We start from the raw sequence: 17901 nt of genomic DNA, 5'->3' as shown, positions 1-17901 counted from the left end.
ATATGTATGCTATTTTGTTGTATTGACAACAAGCTTCAAAACTTCATATGTCAAATTTTCTGAAGATGTTAACATCATAGATATTTTTACGCTTAAAAATGTCAAATTTTATGCCAAAAAAAAAGAGCATTTGCAAGAAGTTTTAATTATTAACCAGTAAAGGGTCAACCTGCATTTTTAACATGGTCAATCCACATTTTTAACCAGTACCGGTTAATAATGTGGATACCAGTTAAAAATGCGGATTTTATAATCAAAGAAAACACAATAATTTCAAGAGAAACATCAAAAGTGCTTTATTCAAAGTAATGTCCATCGCTAGTTACACATTTCCCCCATCTTTCTGGTAATTTGTGGATACCGTCCCAATAGAACTTTTCTTGTTTTGAGGCAAACCATTCAGAGACCCAATTCTCCACTTCTTCGTACGTTTTGAAATGCTGCTTGGAAAGTGCGTGTGCCATCAATGGGAACCAGTGGTAATCTGAAGGAGCAAGGTCTGGTGAATACAGAGGGTGGGTTAGTACTTCCCAGGCAAGATCTTTTAACGTGTCTTTAGCTGGTTTTGAAGTGTGTGATGGTGCGTCATCATGAAGCAAAATTACTTTGCTGAGTCTTCTGGCACATTCTGGTGGTTTTACGATCAAAGCGTGGTTCAAATTGATTATTTGTTGTCGGTAGTGATCAGTATTAACGGTTTCACCTGGTTTTAGAAGCTCATCATACCACACCTTCCTGACCCCACCAAACGCAGAGCATTGTCTTCTTTCCGAAGCAATTTGGCCTTGCAATCGATGTTGATGGTTGGCCTGGATCAACCCATGATTTTGTGCGTTTGGGATTCTCAAAATAAATCCACTTTTTATCGCCAGTCACAATTTGATGCAAAAAAGATTTTCTTTGTGCCATTGAAGCAACATTTTACTGATGACTTTTCGGTTTTCCATTTGTCTTTCGTTCAGTTGATGTGGCACCCATTTTCCTTCCTTTAAAATCTTTCCCATTGCTTGAAAACGATCAGCAATTGTTTACTGAGCAACGTTTAATCTTTCTGCAAGTTGTTTTTGAGTTTGACACGCATCTTCATCCAATAATGCTTGTAATTGTTCGTCTTCAAACGTTTTTGGTTGACCTAGACGTTCTTTGTCTTTCACATCGAAATCATCACTTTTAAAGCGTTTAAACCAGCGTTCACAAGTATCTTGAGGTGGAGCATGTTCACCATAAGCTTCCCGAAGTATACGATAACTTTCAGCAGCACTTTTCTTCAAAATAAAGTAATGAATTAAAACTTCCTGCAAATGCTCTTTTTTTGGCACAAAATTCAACATTTTTAAGCGTAAAAATATCTATTGTGTTAACATCTTCAGAAAATTTGACATATGAAGTTTTGAAGCTTGTTGTCAATACAACAAAATAGCATACATATCAAATCGCATATACGGTCTATCAACATATGTGTAACTCCATCTATTGAAAAAAAATCCACATTATTAACCGGTACACCTAGTAGGAGAGGTATTAACATCACCCAAAGATGACTGACTACTGTTACTGGAGAGACAGCATCTCCACTTTATTTTATTTTTATTAATATTTTTAATTGATTTCAGAGAGAAAGGGAGAGAGAGACATCAATGATGAGAGAAAATCATTGATTGGCTGCCTCCTGCACACCCCACACTGGGGATTGAGCCCACAACCTGGGCATGTGCCTTGACTGGGATTCAAACCATGACCTCCTGGTAAATATACCTACGCACAACTGCTGAGCCACAACGGGTCGGGCTGTCAATATTCCTTAAACTGCACATTAGTGTTTTGTATGCTCTTTTGTGCATAACATTTATCTTGAATTGAAAAACAAAAGAACATCAATATTGCCCATGGCTATGAGTCTGAAGGCAGGAGGAGGCTGGGAAGAGTTTCTAGAGATGAGGCAAGAGGGAAAAGGCAAAAGAGGGACAGAAAATACCAAGCCTGAGGTCCCAGAAGCCAAGAATTGAGGCCGAGGCTGAGACTGAGTGAACATCCGATCTGAGCCAGCAGGCAGGACCTTCTCCCCAGCCCCAAGGAAGCCAGACCAGCATTGGGAACGTCTCCTCTCCTCCTCCAGTTTGCGCTAACAGAGGACACCTGCTTGCCGGTCATATTCAGATGTGGGTGCACGTCTGAATCAATGTGGAGATGTTGATCATCTATCAGCAGAGTAGAATAAATCCAGTGATTAGGTAGAGTTGGTGAATACATATGAGCTGAACCCTGGGACGGACATTCCTGAGGCCAGATGGAGAAGTTGGGTGGAACCCCTTTAATCCACACAGAAAGGCTTTCTGTGGAAGCTGGAGATTCAGTGGGTGAAAAAGAACAGGTTGAGTCGGGGAATGAAGCAGGTGGGAGGAGGGATGTTAGAGAACAACTGAGAGGTAAAGGGCAGCGGGGAAGCCAGACTGTGCCTCCATGTCCCCCACCTTCCTGTAAAAGATGCAACCAGCTTTGCGGGGACCTCCTCAGCTTTGCAGAGAGGGTTGATGGCGCCATGCAACAATGTTGGCTGCCAAGAGGTTAACCGGAGGCCAGGTGCCCCCAGGGTGGTGTGAGGGGGTAAGACTGCGAGGGGAAGCGGCGCCTTGAGACTACTGTGGGCACCAGCTCTGCCGCTGGGAATCCCCACAAAACCCAGGCCCCTGGCTGTCAGTCTGCTCTCCACTCAGTCCTGAGGGTTCCGGGCTCTGGGCTCCTACGGCTGAGAGAATTCCCATCCCCCACCCTATAGGGGCAGCAGACTCCGCGGGCCGGCGCAGCCGAGGGGAGCCTGGACTCGGACAGATACGTCGTCTCTCTAACTGCTCCTTGGCTCCTGAGTCAGCAGGGCAGGGCCGCCTGCGCTCTCTGGACACGGCCCTGGCCCTGGTCTTGTTAACACACTGAAGGGAAGGGAGGTGCTGGGGTGAGGGTACAGGAGGTGAGGGCCTCCATTACCCAGGGTGAAATCTGAGACAGACACCACTGACCACAGGTCAGAAACTGCAGAGTAGAGGAGTTGGAGCTCAGAGCCGTAAGACGAGGGGTCCCGGGCTCTGGATATGGGGGTGGAGGACAGGCCAGATACCCCCTCTTACTCCCTCCAATCGCTGCCTCTTCCAGGGACCCCCTCCGCCCTCCCCGAGGTCCTGGTCCTCTCCCCTCCCCCACGAAATCCTGCATCCTCTGTGGATTGGTCCCTGGCCTGCCGGGGGGCGGAGCCCAAGGGTCGTGACGTCACTGGCCGAGGTGGGGGGGCAGACGGCTAGAGGAGGGGGTGACGGGCCCCGGCTCAGCACCTCGGAGAGCTCCCTCCCCGGCCTTGTTTTGCTCCCGAATCGCCGCCTGGGGAGGGAGCCTAGGGCCGGGCACCCGCGCAGTGGCCGGGGGATGGCCGTAGAGGGGTCGAGGGGCCCCGATGGGCAGAAGGCCCAGCCGTGATCCGGCGGGGAGGCCGGGGTGCCGGGCGGGGTCAGGGGCAGCTGGCAGCGGCGGCAGGGGCTGCACATCTGGATGGAAGCGAGCTTTGTCCTGACCACCATGGCTCTGGGACTGTCCTCCAAGAAAGCGTCTTCCCGCAACGTGGCCGTGGAGCGCAGGAACCTGATTACCGTGTGCAGGTGGGCTCCGCTGGCGGGCGGGGTGGTGCGGTCGGGAGAGGGGTCGGGACGGCTTTGGGAACCTGGATGAGCCTGCCTGCGGGGGGATGCACAGCAGCCGCGGAGAAAAGGAAGGTGGCACAGGGTTAAGAGGAGCGAGTCCACTGTCCTCTGAGGCCCAGACCGGGGAGGGGTTTGGAGGTCTGGTTCCTACCCTTCTGGGCCAAGCCAGGCCTATGCCATCCCGAGGCCTGGAGGGTGGGGGTGTTTAATTGGTACTGCAGCTTCCTGTGAGAACCAGGAAGTGACACTGTGCGTGAGGGGGAGGGGTGGTGATGGTTGGCTCCCTTGCTGAGGACAGGGAGGCAGTGATAGGAGGTCACTGCCCTCCAAGCATACCCTCATTCCTACCAATAGCCTCGCCTCTCGGGAGTGGGGCTTTTCTGGGAGATTTCCCAGTGCTCAGATCCCGAAGCAGAAATGGTGCCCTCCTTCTCTGGGCAGCTTGGACCTGAGGCAGTCAGCAGGGCCTGTGGGCCAAGACCCTGAATTCATCCAGCGAAGGGTGAGGGGTGCTGCCCTTGCCATGGGAAGGGCTGAGGCCGGGCCGCAGAAACCTGGGTCTCCTTGGTTCAGGGGGAGGAGATCGGGAGGCAGGCCCGTTGGCCCTGAGCCGTGTTGAGAAGACTCCCCTGCTTTCTTCGGGCCCAGTGAACCTTCCCACTTCAGCCCTGCAGAGACTCCCCCTCCCTGGCTGCCCTGAAGCCAGGAATGCCATTAGCTCCGCCTCTCTACCTCAGCCCTCACCTACACTCACCTCTCCTTCCAGGATCCCATGTCAGCTGCCTTCACCTGCAGTCTCCCTGCTCCCCCACCCCGTTCCACCTCTGAGGGCAGGGAGCTTCCAGCGCATCTCAGCTGGTTCCCCTTGCCAGCTCCACCTGCCTGTACACAGGAATCAGTGCCCACCTGATGCCCGGGCTACTGTGTCCTATAGCTCCTCCCAGGTTCCTGGGCACACACCCAACCACGCTGCGCCTGTCTCACACCACTAGATCCCTCGCACAGTGCCCAGCACGTCAGGCCTCTGAAAAGACGCCTGAGATGTTATGGAAGGGATGAGTACAGAGTGTAGACCTCTGCCTCCACCCTCACTCCTCTACTTCTGCCCGTGTGGTGTAAAACCAAGATTCCTGCCTTTGGGGCCAGTGGTCCTAGGTTCAAGCTCTTGCTCCATCAGTTATTAGCTGTGCAACTTTGGTGAAGTCTTCGACTCATTCCGGGTCTTGGGTGCCTCATCACCCCCATTATAGATATAGCAGCCACACCAAGGAATGGTAATGACATAATGCATGTAGGAGTCTAGCCCAATGCCTGGCACACAACAGCCCTGTCCTGATGACACCCTTCCTGTCCCTCTCCTCCCTCGTGACCTCCTAGGTTCCTCTTCTTTCTCTTGCCGGCCCGGACAGCTGGGTCTCTTGAGTGTGTGGGGAAGGGGGACCTCTCCTTGGCCTAGGCTGCAGGAGCAGAGGTTCTGGTGGATTGAAAGTGGGCTGAGAGCTGCGGTGTGAGAGATAGAGTTTGGGGAGAATCAGGGGCATGACAAAGGCTAAGAAACCCCTCGGGCCTCTGCTGCCTCATCACTGTCACATGGTTTGCCTCCAGCTCCCAGAACACGTCCCTTTAGCAAGCTGAGGTCTCCCCTGGGCCCTGGCCTCCCTGTCTCCATGGCAACCTGCAGCAGCCACTGCACCTCCTAACGGGGAGCACACCGTGGAGCTCCCGGGGGCGATGACCATCCCTGCAGCACCCCTGAGGACAGATGCTGCAATGCTGAAACCAGCCCCAGGCCCCCACTGTGGTCTGACCCAGATGATCAGAAATCATCAGGGTGTGGGGGGGCTGCATAATGAAGCCCAGATAATACCCTAAACACAGGCTCCTTCTGGCAGGCCCAACCTTCCCATTAATGGCCCAGCCTCTCATCACCTCAGGATTACAATCACCTGCTAGTCCTATCTGGGATCTGAACCAAAATGTAATGAGGCAGATAATACTGTTCCTGTTTGCACCTGAGACTATGGGCCTCAGAGAGGAAATGACTTGTCCAAAGCCACATGGGTATCACGAGGAAACAGGACTTGAGTCCACCAGGCTGCCTCCCCCTAGTGCAACCCCAACACAGACCTGGCTCTGATCTCAAGCCAGACCAATTCTAAAGGGAAGGAAGGAAGGTCTGTGGACTCAGCTGTGCCACTGGCCTGCGAGCCAAGGAGGCCAGTGCCCCAGGGCTGGGGCATAGAGCGGAGGACAGAGGGCAGAGGAGGCAGGGGCTGCTCAGGTTCTTGGGAATTTGACAGCCACCAGGGGACCAAGATATAGCAGAAAGAGCAAGGGCTTTGGAATCAGACATGCTTACTTCAATCCTCAGAAGCTCTGTGATGTGACTCTGAATAGATCAGTCGACCACTTGGACCCTCAGTTACCTTATATGTGAACTGGGGATGATGTTGATGATCAGAGGAACTATTTCCCAGGACTGTGATAGAGATGACACTGCAAAGAATAGTGCTTGGCCAATTATAGGTCTTGATAAGCTTAGGGGGGGGGGAAGGACAGTTTCAAGCAACCCCTGTATCTGCTCTGCCACCCACAACAGGGCAATAATGGGATGTTGGGACCCGTGCCCTCAGCCCTGCCCCACACATGGCAGCATGGCGGGTGGAGATTGCAGGGTTAGGAGTAGGGAATGCAGAGGGAGCTGAGGCTTCAAGCAGGACTGCGGGGAGGGATGGGGGCTGCTGGGCTCCAGTCCCTCAGCTCCAGTGGCTTCCCCTGACTGCCTTCTTCTCTGAGGAGCCAGGTGTCAGGGCCCCCACGGCCCCTTCCGCAGATCTGCAGCCAAGGCTCCCTCCCACCCAGCCTGTCTGTCAGGCCCACACGCCGCACCTCCCCCAGCCCAGCTCTGCACCTCCTGGTTCTGGGCAGCTGGTGTGTGGGCGGCTAAGCTGGGAAGGAAAAGGGGACAGGGGGGCCTTGGTGTGCTGAGAGCCCACCTGGTCACCATGCATACCCACACCCCATGTTTTCAGTGCCAACGCACAAGCCCTGGCACAGGTGACCCCCCACTCCAGAAGGTACTAAAGGTTATGCCAGCAAAAGCAGAAGACAGCACAGTGCAGGGGTACAAACCAGCTTCTAACTCCTAGGTGACCCCCAACACACATACGTAGAGAAGGCCACTCCAAAGGGTGGGCAGGGAGGGGCTCTGGGGCAGCCTCCGGCTCTAGGTGCCTGGACTTGCTACCTATTGTTTCATCCCCTCTCATACCTTGTTCCCAAAGCTTCCTTTCTCTGGCTGTCACCCTTCCTGTCACCCTCTATGTCAATCAGTCTCCCACCTGCTGCCCTAGCACTCCCATGTCACAGCACCTCCATGGTCACTCTGTTCTCACCTGTCTCCCACCCTCTTTCCCTCTGCCACCCGCTACATCCATGCTCTTCATGACCTCTGCTCTGCCCTTTGTCCCTCTCTTTGCCTGATGCCCTTCCCCCGCCACCATCACCCTGTCTTCTCACCCGACGCCCCCTGCCCCTTCTCCCTGCCCTCCACCCAGGTTCTCTGTGAAAACACTGCTGGAGAAGTACACGGCAGAGCCCATCGATGACTCATCCGAGGAGTTTGTGAATTTTGCAGCCATCTTAGAGCAGATCCTCAGCCACCGTTTCAAAGGTGGGCCCAGGTTCCTGTTCCTCAGTGCCCAGCCCTCCCAACCCCCATCCTTTAGCTCCCAGCCACTCCACTCGGATCTACTCTGTGGCTTTCTGAACCCCATCACCGACCCTGGTCCCAATTCTGGTCTATGTACAGCAACTCATGCACAGAGTTAGGAAGAGGGGAAGGGGTCTTCTGGACATGCAGTTATATGGATGTGCCCTTTGTGTACATGCATGTGTGTGCCCATATGTTTGGGGCAGGCACTATGTATGTGCGTGACTGACACTTATGCATGTATGTGACCCATTACATGGGCCCTCTCTAAACTCCCTTGTCTCGCTGAGCCCCCTCCCTGCCCTGGCTCAGCCTGTGCCCCAGCAGGTCCAGTGAGCTGGTTCAGCTCAGATGGGCAGCGGGGCTTCTGGGACTATATCCGGCTGGCCTGCAGCAAAGTGCCCAACAACTGTGTGAGCAGCATCGAGAACATGGAGAACATCAGCACAGCCCGAGCCAAGGTGAGCGGCTTGCGATGGGCAGGACCAGGGCAGCTTCTCCACGCTCTGGATATCGGGGAAGTGCCTGCTCCTTGGTGCTCGCCCTGCCATGGGTAATGGGGAGAACAGCCACAGGAGGTCCAGGCCCAGTGGTGCACACGAGTCCCTTCAGTAAAGGTGAGCATGCTTTCCAGGGCCGGGCCTGGATCCGAGTAGCACTGATGGAGAAGCGCATGTCGGAATACATCACCACAGCCCTGCGGGACACCCGGACCACCAGGTCAGACCCTCTGTCAGCTCAGACCACAAGTCCCAGTGTCTATGTCCATTACCTAAACATACTTGATCCTTAACTTCCTGCAGCAACCTTTCATATCTGGACTACAACTCCCAGCATGCACCTAGTTTCCCTCTCTCCCAGTCTGTCCACAGGTCAGCCTAGCCTGCAGTTAGGATACACACCTTGGGCACCATCATCACCTCTTCCAAATAAAATTAATTATCCCCCATCACCAGACTCACACATCTCTACATTTAGACACACATCTGGACAAGTCTCAACTATGTGTCATTTTACTTGTTGGCCTTGTTCCATGTCCTACAACACAGCCCTACCTGTTGGGACTGCAGAGTCCCAGCATGGGAGCTTCATTCTCCGCACTGTGTCCAAGGCAGGGGCAGGATCACAGGCAAGTTGTGCCAGTGGGGAATGGTGTGTTTCCTCCTTTTAAGGATCTGGTGACTCAGTACTTGGTGGGAAACGGGTAGCTCAGGAGATTGAGGAGAGTCTGTTCTCAGGGGACACACGTTCTAATAGGTGGGAGACACAGGTGCTATTCCCAGTGGGCCCCGGTCTGAGGGAGACAAGACCCACACCTGAGGGATGAGCAGGAAGCAGATACTCCTTCCTCTAAGAAAGGTTTGTAGTAAACCAACAAGAGAGATCCTGAGGGACGTGGGCTCCAGGGAGGATGCTGCACCATACGTCCCTCCACCACCACCACTCTCCACAGACGTTTCTATGACTCAGGAGCCATCATGCTGCGGGAGGAGGCCACGGTCCTCACTGGGATGCTGATAGGACTGAGCGCCATAGACTTCAGGTGGGGCCTAGGTGTCAGTGCCAGTGCGGTGGTGGTTGTGGTGGGGTGTCCCCACTCAGAATGTACACCCCATCCCCTCATCCCCACCCCCTTCCCTGTGGGTTCTGTTCTCAGCTTCTGCCTAAAGGGTGAAGTGCTGGATGGGAAGACGCCCGTGGTCATCGACTACACGCCCTACCTGAAGTTCACCCAGAGGTGAGGAGCTGGATGGCTGCGGCGGGCACGGGCAGATCCCGGCCCGGAGGGACAAGGGACGGGGATGGGGGCAGGGGGCAGGCACCGCGGCCCCCAGTCCAAGGGGCAGCGAGGGATGCACGGGCAAGCCTGCGGTGCCCACTGCCCCCGCCCCACACCCCTCACCCCGCAAGCTACGACTACCTGACGGATGAGGAGGAGCGGCACAGCGCCGAGAGCAGCACCAGCGAGGACAACTCTCCGGAGCACCCGTACCTGCCGCTCGTCACGGACGAGGACAGCTGGTACAGCAAGTGGCACAAGATGGAACAGAAGTTTCGCATCGTCTACGCGCAGAAGGTGTGCGCTGCGCAGCGCGGCGACAGGCAGCTGGGCAGGGGGGTGGGGGGCGGGCGGGGCTGGGACCCTCCTCTCCGTCCGGGCTCACCGGAGCTCCGCAGGGCTACCTGGAGGAGCTGGTGCGTCTGCGGGAGTCGCAGCTGAAGGACCTGGAGGCGGAGAACCGGCGGCTGCAGCTGCAGCTGGAGGAGGCGGCGGCGCAGAACCAACGCGAAAAGCGGGAGCTGGAAGGCGTGATCCTGGAGCTGCAGGAGCAGCTGTGAGCGTTGCCGCCCTGACCCCTGACCCAGCCTCCCCCCACCGCCTCCACCCCGAACACATCACCCCAGGGAACCCCCCCCCCCCATCGCCCCCACTGACTCCAACCTCACCTTTCCTGATACCTGCATCCAACTCAACCAACCACCAGCATCAAACCACTGACCCCATCCCCTCTACCCTGAAATCTCCCCAGGAACCTTCTACGTTATCCTCAACTAAGATCCTGGGACCCTTCCAAAAACCCGTCCCCACTTCATTTCAATTACCCGACATCAGCTAGAATGGCCATCCATCCAACATTATTCCAGGGGCCCTAACATTACTCACAAGGACCTGTTACTCAGCGACCTTCAACGTCATTGAATTATTCCCTCTGATGTGCTACATCCGCCCACTGACTGTCATCACCCATGGTGACCCCTGACCTCCTACCCATCCCTGATATTTACCCACTAAACCTTTCATCATCCTATGACCTCCCAGCATGATTCCCAAGCTCGCCCCTCCACCCCCCAAACCACTAATTACATTTCAGGATTCCTACACCATTCGCCTGACTCCCACGACACCCTCTACTCCCTCCAGCCCCCAACCTGAGGGCACAATCCTTGTCACTTCTCTGACCCCCAGTACTCCACTGGCTTCTAGAATAGGCCCCACTGATCCTCAACATTCGGTCCCCATTTCTGCCACCCAGGTTCCAACCCTAACCCCTCCCCCTCGCTGAGACTCCCTTCCCTACTTCTGTTCCCTCTCCCAGCCAGCCTGACCCCCACCTCCCCATCCCAGGACAGGTCTGATCCCTGGCGACCACGCTCCCCTAGTCCAGGGTTCCAAGGAGCTCACCACGTCCCTGGTCAACCAATGGCCATCCCTGGGAACGCTCAATGGGGCTGAGGGTGTCAGCAACCCCAAGCTGTACCGGAGGTAAGCACAGCTAGGCTCAGCTCGGGCCTGCGTGCTGGTCCCTCCGAGGGATGAGGGGCACGGGTGGCATGGGGGGGGGGGTGCGGTAAGCCTCTGCCCATACCCCAGCTCTCTGCTCTGTCACAGACACAGTTTCATGAGCACGGAGCGGCTGTCAGCTGAAGCCAGTCTGAGCTCGGACTCCCAGCGCCTGGGAGAGGGCAAGCAGGATGAGGAGCCCTGGGGCCCCATCGGTGAGCGCCCCCATGCAGCACCCAGCATGCCTCCAGGAAGGGCTCAGGCCAGGCCTGGGGGCTTGTAGTCAGGCCCTGGTCAATTCCCTTGAACTCAGCCCTTGCGGAGAGGTTAGCACCGCGATGAAGAGCTTGGTTTGGGGCGTAGGGCAGCCCCTAGTGCAAACCCCAGCTGGGCCTCCTCTGGTGAGCCTTCTCATCTGTAAAGAGGGGATGCTGACCAGTGATCACGTTTGGCATGTGGTGAGGGCTTAATGGCTTTTTGTTAAGACATCCTCAAGGGGTTCAAATGCTCGGGGAGGTCTTTGCCCCATTTGCTCATATCTCATGCACTCTGTGAACCACGTGCCTGACCCTTGTTTCCCCTTTTCTTTGGCTGCCAGGAAGCTCTGAGCCAAATTAGTGGCTCCCTTCAAGCGAATGCCCAGGACTTCAATGCATGCATTTTGTGTTGCCCTTCCCATGGCTTCATCTTGGTTTCCCACCCTAGCTTTCCCGGTGCCTGGATGTCATGTCTTTTCTAAAAACCACTGTACTGGATGACCCTAGATCTCGAGACCAGGCAGGCTATGAACATGTGACCCTGCCACACTGTTTGTGATTGTCCATGTGTCTGTCTCCCCACCAGACTGTGAGCTCCTTGAGGGCAGGGATTGTGTCTAGTCGGTTCTCTGTATCCCCAGTGCTTGGAACAGAACACGTGCTGTGTGTTTAATAAATGGACAGAGAGCGGATGAACCTCGGGGAGACAGAAACATCAACTGACGATTACAATAGTGTTCCCTGTGCTGTGCATGGCACAGGCAGGTGCTTAACAAGGTTCATGGAAATGGCAGATGCTGCAGAAATGAGGCGTCTCCTGGTGGGGGGTGGTCTGATCCGATCCCAAGGCCCCGACCCCTGCAGACTGGTTGGCCTGGCCTCACCCACCCTCTCTCCCCAGGGAAGGACCCCACGCCCTCCATGCTGGGCCTCTGCGGCTCCCTGGCCTCCATCCCCAGCTGCAAGTCCCTGGCGAGCTTCAAATCCAACGAGTGCCTGGTGAGCGACAGTCCTGAGGGCAGCCCAGCACTGAGCCCCAGCTGAACAGTGTGGGTTGTGCCAGCCCCACCTGCCAGGGCATAGACACCTGCCGCCTTTCCTGAGTCCCCCAATCCAGGCACCTGCCAGAGAACGCTGCCCACCCAGCCAGGGGTCTCTTGGGAACGAAACCTTTTGCTTCTGGTTTTAGCTTCCTGCCCAAGGAAGCAGGGTTACCAAGGGAAGCCGGTTGGGTAGGAAGGTGGGGTCTCCAAGGCCACAGCAAGTCCTTGGGGAAGCTTGTTCCATTCTTCTGGCGACTCCGATGCCTGCTGCTCCCTCCTGGGACTCTTCACCATCTTCCGCACCCTCCTCAGGAGCTGGTGGCCCAGCCTCACACCTTCATCTCCCCTCCCTCTCCTGTCTGTCCTGTATTCATTCCCTGGAGTCACTTCTTCCTCGGCCCCCAGTGCAGGGGCTCTGAGGGGATCAGGCAAATAAAAACCAGAGGACTGAGGGAAGCCTTGTCTGTGGGGGTGGGGACAGGACCCTGTCCTGAGGTCGGCAGGATATGGCAGAGCCAGTGCTGGGCCCACAACATGATGCTGCACCACAGAATCAGCGTGCGCCCTGTGGGAGCAGGCGGGTCCGAATAGTTCAGGAGTGGGTGACTTGTGTATGAAGCATCCTGAGTATTCGTCCACCCAGAGCAGGACCAAGACACATAAATACCCCTTCAACCTGACACTCTAAGAACTTGCTCAACTCCAGGCAGAGAAGAGAATGAACGTCGTGGGGGGTGGGCAGGATGGAGGAGGCAAGGCCTGGGAGGGCCCTTCTCCATCATCCTGCACTATTCAGCTTTGGCCCAAAGTTGCAGACCCTCCCATTAGGCCAAAGCCTGGCAGTGAAGCAACCCTCCCTCCTGTCACATTTAAGTGTGCCCTTGGGGAGATGCCTCACCATCCTCTACCCTGGCCCTAACACTATCAAGGTTGCTTGTTGACCCCAACTCTGGGTCCTCACTAAACTGGGGAGTCCTTTACATGAGCACCACCCAGGCAGCCGAAACCTATACCCACCAAGATCCCTTCCAGGCCTCCTCTATGCAAATCACCAAGTCCCGCTTCCCCCAACCCCAATGCCCCCTGCCCCTGTAGACACAGACACTGGAGAAAAATTCATCATCTTTACACTCAATGAATTAACAGCAGTGGGTTCAGACTGGCCAGGTCCAGGGTTCTGTGGGCCTTGGGGGCAGGCCCAGCTACAACAAACACAGGAAAATGGGCGAGAGGGCAGGGGGAGGAAAGAGTGAACAGATTTGGTCTTGAACTTGGGGGGTTGGGTGGAAAAGTGATTATCCTTGGGGCTTGGGATGAGGACCAGCAGGAAGAAAACTGTCTGATGGGGGCCTGGGCAGGCCCAACGGATGGGCTGGTACCCTTGGGGCTGAGCTGAGAGGGAAAAATGAGGCCCCTCCCCTGAGGACAAGGCACTTGGCTCAGACTCCTGCCCCACACCATCCAAGGAAGAGGTGGGGCCCGCATCCCCTCGCTCCTCTCACTGGCTCAGAGGCTGTTCCAGGTTGAGCCTCTGAAAGAAGCTTTTGCCCAGCTCATACGTGCTGATCATGATGGCACAGGAGGGGGCGGCCTTGATGATCCTTGGGAGGAAGCCTGCAGTGGGAGGGCCAGGCTGCGGTCAGAGGCTGGGTCCCAGGGGGCCCCAACCTCACCAGGGCCTGGACACAGACACTCACCTGCAAAGAGTCCCCTGGTGCCGGACTCGGCCCGGATCCTCCGCAGCAGCAGCCAGGTGGAGTCGGCGTGCACAGGTGACACTGCAGACAAAAGGCATAACCCTGTAAAACCCCACTTGGACCCCCACCTGCCCCCACACGACGCCAGCCAAACCCCTCACCTCTCACAGCCTCCTCGGCTCCCAGCGCAACCTGGCGTTGGGTCTTCACCACATCGAAGGGTAGAGTCAGGATGGCAGCCACCTAGCAGGGGGAGGGGGAGGCTTCATCTCCATTCCCGGGACCCCCATTCCTTGCACCCAGCCAGAGTCTGCGAGCCTTCGCACCAGGGAGGGTGAGCTTGCTTCTCGACAGGCAGCTCCTGCACTGCCGTCAAGGACACCTCTGCCAGCCTCACCCCCAGCCCAGTGAACTCACCGTTCCTGAGACGCCACCAGCCACAAAGCTGATGCCCACTGATGTCTGGTCCTTTGGCCTGCGCCCACTCAGCCAGCTCTTTACCAGCTCATAGTTGAACCAATACAGGGCTTGGGGCACAAGATACACTCATTAGAGATGGGGAAGGCAGAAGGTGGGCCCCACACCACCCTCTTCCACTGACCTATCCCATGACAACCGCTCCCTCCCAGTAAGAGGCCTGTTTGCTACACTACAGTTTCTGTAACAGCTTCTCTGCAGGAATTATCTCGTGAAAACCTGAGCAAATACCCTGTACACTGAGCCCATTTCAGATGAGATAGGGCTCAGAGAAGTTACTTGACTTCAAGGTCAGTAGTATCAAAGCTGGGACTTGGCCGTAGACCTCTCGTGCATCATCCGAGGGCCCCCTGACCCCATATCCCCTCACCCCTGGTGCCTACCTGAAAAGGGCACATCCCGAAGAGCAGTGGGGCCCCAGCCCAGCCACAGCGAGCGCCAGCCGCCCTGAGCTACGGAGGTTCGGACACAGGCACCCAACTCCCGGTATGACACGTGCTGAGCCTGCAGCTTTGTCCGTACCAGTTCCAGGGGGCTGATCACAGTCACGGTGCCCACTGTGGGGAACAATGGGGAGGGATCAGCTCACAGGTCCTAATGGCAGTGTGCCCCAGGGTCTGGGAGCCCAAGACATCTCCCCACCCCTAAGTGGGCAGAGAGTGAAGCTGGGAGCTAGGACTGAGCTCAGGCAGAGCTGGGGCCAAAGGGAGATCAAGGGCCCAGGGCTGTGCTCACAGCGGGCCAATGCACCAGCCACCATGGGTGCATAGAAGTCAGAGGTCAGGGCTCGACCACACAGGAAGGCCTTGAGTTGGTCATAGGCCGTGAAGTAGATGGCGGTTGCTGGCACAGTCATCACCCTGGGGGTGTGAAGAGACGTTAGCTGGGACTTCCAACCCCCCAGGCCTGCCCTGTCCCAGCCAGCCAGCCAACAGGGGAGCAAGAGGTCAGCAGGGCTTAAGGGAAGACAGCATGCAGGACGGGGGACTCACAGGGTGGCTGGGAGGCCACTCCACAGGGTCCTGGTGCCCTCGTGTCTCACAATCTTCACAAAGGCATCCTGGCCAAGAGGACATCAGCCCCGAGCAGGAAGGATGAACATGAAAGAGACCTGTGAAGGGGCTGGCCCCGGCTGAGCCCTAACCCGATGCCCTCGCCTCTGCCCGCAGCCCTGGGTCCTGCTGGGAGGGCAGCCCCTCAGGTCTTCACATGCCAGTCCCCACTTGGCTCCAGGTGGACTCCTGTTCACCCTTCAAAACCACACGGAGGGCACTACCTCCTCAGGGAGCCTTTCCCAAACCGAACTGGCCGCCCCAACGTGCTTTGCTATAGTCCTTCTTTCCTGGGCCTGCTGCCCAGCCATCTACCCCTCAGGAATTCTGCCAGACCCAGCTGAGGGACGGCTGCTCCTCACCATAGTGCCAGTGAAGCGAGTGGGGTCCTGGAACCAGGTGGCACAGCGGGCACCGTTTGGGCACAGGTACAGGGGCTCCAGGACACCATTGCAGTAGAGGAGGCACTTCCCTGTGGGTCGGAGAGAGGGCACTGGGGAAGGGGAGGGGACAATGAAGGCCATGGCCCTGGAACCCTGCGGGGAGGTGGTGAGCCCGTCCCGGGAGGGCCAGCAGAGGCTGGGGTCCTCAGGTGGGTAGTCCTGCGCAGGACAGAGGGCTGGCTGGGAGGACCTGGAAGCAATGCCGGTCCATGGCTGCCAGGCTCCCAGGTGGCCTGGGGAGGCTGGGGCACTCCCTCCCCTGACCCTCACGGCTCCCTGTGGCTAGGGGCACTCACATTTGGTGTAAGAGAGGCTCCAGGGTCTGGAGGGAGGCATCAGTTCTAAAATACAAGGTAGCCCCTCAAGTCAGGAGAGCCCCCCCTCCCCCAGGGATCCCATCTCTAGGAGATCCTTTTGCGCGGACACCACCCCCCCTTACCGGCTCCAGGGCTGGACACTCACCGCTGGTCACGGAGGGCCGTTGAGACTGCAGGCGGACCTTCACCACGTCCAGGGGGGTCACTAGGGGAGAGGGCAGGCCTGAAGACTCCTTTCAAGCTCCACTCCTGACACCTCCTCCAGGACCAAGACACTTCCAGTCTCTGGCCCGCCCGCCCCGCCCCCCACTCCCCAGGTCTTACTGAAGATGGAGGTGACCACAGCCCCGGCACCTGAGGCCACCATCTGCTGGAGGGGGCTGATGCCCCCAGGGTCCTGATCAGCCATCGTGTAGCTTCAATTCTGAAAAACAGAGCTCCACGAGTTCCAGCTCACAAAACAGAAATCAGTGGCTGAGAAAGCGGAGGCGCTTCCGGACTTGACTCTCGCCGCTCACCCCGTTCACTCCCCGACTGTGAGTTCCAGGGATCATCACAAGAGCCTTTGAAGGCCCTTACTGCCGTCTCCACTGGGCCTATGGGGAGACTGAGGCTCGGGGAGCTGAGGTGACCTGCTCAAGGTCACTCTGGGAGCCACCAGGAAACCGGGATAGTCACCGGTTAGTTAATGGGCAGCAGTGAGTGGCCCGCTGCCAAGTGCTCACTCGCCCTCACCACGCAGGCTCCTGGGCACCTCCTCAGCCAGGGCCGGGTTGGCCCCAGCGCCCCAAAGATCAAAACGCCGTAGCCAACACCCCCCCCCCCCCCCGCCCCGGCGCCCCTCTCTTACAGCCCCAGCCCCGAGGCGGGCACCTGCGAGCCACGGGTCACCGAGCGGAGAGGGGGGGACCGGGCAGTGCAGGGCCTGTGTAAGCAAACCCGCTCTCTCCCGACTGCAGGCCGGGCGCCGGCCCTTCCCCGCACCCCATCCCAGGCCGGGAAGGCTAGGCGTGGGGCGAGGATGAGGACAATCCCTCTGCTCTCTCCCCGCAAAATCACAGGCCGGGAGACTCGGCCGAGAGAGCGAGAAGCAGGAAAGGGGAGCCAGGGTCTGTTCTCGCCCCTCGGCGACACTCCCGGTCCCGACCCCACTCCCGGCGAAGCCAACTTGGTCGACGCAACGGCCCGCGACTCCGCGCCCCCAGCCCAGCCCCGGTTCAGGCTGCTGGGGACCCCCGGAGACCCCACTCCGGCCTCCACCCCTAGCCGGGCCCGCAGACCCGGCCCCGCCCCGCCCACCTGGCTTTAGGATGGTACTCGCGCGGCGCGGAGCCCGGGGTCGGGCGGGCCCATGGCGGGTCCGCGACCGGTGCGGGGTCCGCGCGCGTTCGCCTCGCTCCAAGGCCGACGAGGAAGGCCGCCGGGCCCGCCCCGCCCCCCGTACCTCGCCGCGAGGCCCCGCCCCCACGGGCCGACCGGTGGCACACCCGGAGTGACGCCGGCCCCGCCCACTCGAGGCCTCCTGGGAACCAGCGGAGCCCTTCTCCCCGAGCAGCTGGTACCCTGCCGGGTCCGCGAGCCCAGCACCCCCACAACGGGTCCTCCGGCCGAGCGCTGCACCGGGAACCCCACACCCGCAATAACTCGCCAGGCAGCGTGAATGCACTCTCCCCTCCTCAGGGGCTCAGTCCGCGCGGCGGCGGGGAAGCGGGGCGGCGGGGGGGTTTGAATCAGTTCCAAAGCCGCGGACAATCGGAGAGGGATGGCAAGCATTTGCCCGCAGGGCTGGGTTTTTACAACCTCACGGGGACCGCATCAGACGGGAATCAGCTAGCATCATCCCATTGGACAGATTGAGACTCAGCTCCAAATGGACAGAGAGAAAAAGGCTGGTCCGGAAGCGGGGAGCCCCTGGTTCAACCTGGGCTCTGTCC

The 17901-nt window shown here is 57.7% G+C and overlaps 2 protein-coding genes across 7 annotated transcripts; one reads left to right on the top strand and one right to left on the bottom strand.

The window, feature by feature from the left end:
• The first annotated feature begins 3524 nt into the window (after window positions 1-3524).
• RUNDC3A (RUN domain containing 3A) lies at window positions 3525-13025 on the top strand. Of its 5 annotated transcripts, none has more exons than XM_079798499.1 (11): window positions 3525-3644; window positions 7244-7359; window positions 7726-7859; window positions 8033-8118; window positions 8852-8941; window positions 9056-9136; window positions 9310-9475; window positions 9577-9734; window positions 10526-10663; window positions 10790-10896; window positions 11840-13025. In XM_079798499.1, the coding sequence occupies exons 1-11, from the start codon at window positions 3538-3540 to the stop codon at window positions 11980-11982; spliced, it is 1326 nt and encodes a 441-aa protein (XP_079654625.1). In that variant the 5' UTR covers window positions 3525-3537; the 3' UTR covers window positions 11983-13025. The 5 variants fall into 5 exon arrangements, with proteins under 5 accessions (XP_079654625.1, XP_079654624.1, XP_079654623.1 ...); XM_079798498.1 differs by having other exon boundaries at window positions 7723-7859; XM_079798497.1 differs by having other exon boundaries at window positions 8852-9136.
• A 66-nt stretch (window positions 13026-13091) lies between these two features.
• SLC25A39 (solute carrier family 25 member 39) lies at window positions 13092-17425 on the bottom strand. 2 transcript variants are annotated; one of them, XM_079798501.1, is made up of 12 exons: window positions 17267-17425; window positions 16292-16391; window positions 16113-16172; window positions 15947-15991; window positions 15570-15700; window positions 15148-15215; window positions 14891-15015; window positions 14539-14712; window positions 14096-14205; window positions 13840-13921; window positions 13679-13759; window positions 13092-13595 (listed from the first exon to the last, which is right to left on the bottom strand). In XM_079798501.1, exons 2-12 carry the CDS (start codon window positions 16374-16376, stop codon window positions 13480-13482), a joined length of 1077 nt encoding a protein of 358 aa, XP_079654627.1. In that variant the 5' UTR covers window positions 16377-16391; window positions 17267-17425; the 3' UTR covers window positions 13092-13479. The 2 variants fall into 2 exon arrangements, with proteins under 2 accessions (XP_079654627.1, XP_079654628.1); XM_079798502.1 differs by having other exon boundaries at window positions 15570-15679.
• Window positions 17426-17901: the final 476 nt, after the last annotated feature.

Source organism: Cnephaeus nilssonii (genome assembly GCF_951640355.1).
Source record: "Cnephaeus nilssonii genome assembly, chromosome: 19".
NCBI lineage: Eukaryota > Metazoa > Chordata > Mammalia > Chiroptera > Vespertilionidae > Cnephaeus > Cnephaeus nilssonii.
Note: the sequence above shows the minus strand (reverse complement) of the source record. Positions and strands in the feature narration are given on the sequence as shown.

Coding starts and splice junctions, on each gene's coding strand:
- RUNDC3A (XM_079798496.1), top strand. CDS start 3,538: ATGGAAGCGAGCTTTGTCCTGACCACCATGGCTCTGGGACTGTCCTCC. Junction 3,645..7,243: donor AACCTGATTACCGTGTGCAG/GTGGGCTCCGCT, acceptor CCCTCCACCCAG/GTTCTCTGTGAAAACACTGC. Junction 10,897..11,839: donor GGAGCCCTGGGGCCCCATCG/GTGAGCGCCCCC, acceptor CTCTCTCCCCAG/GGAAGGACCCCACGCCCTCC.
- SLC25A39 (XM_079798501.1), bottom strand. CDS start 16,376: ATGGCTGATCAGGACCCTGGGGGCATCAGCCCCCTCCAGCAGATGGTG. Junction 15,992..16,112: donor ACGGCCCTCCGTGACCAGCG/GTGAGTGTCCAG, acceptor CTTGTATTTTAG/AACTGATGCCTCCCTCCAGA. Junction 13,922..14,095: donor CTGGTGGCGTCTCAGGAACG/GTGAGTTCACTG, acceptor TCCCCCTGCTAG/GTGGCTGCCATCCTGACTCT.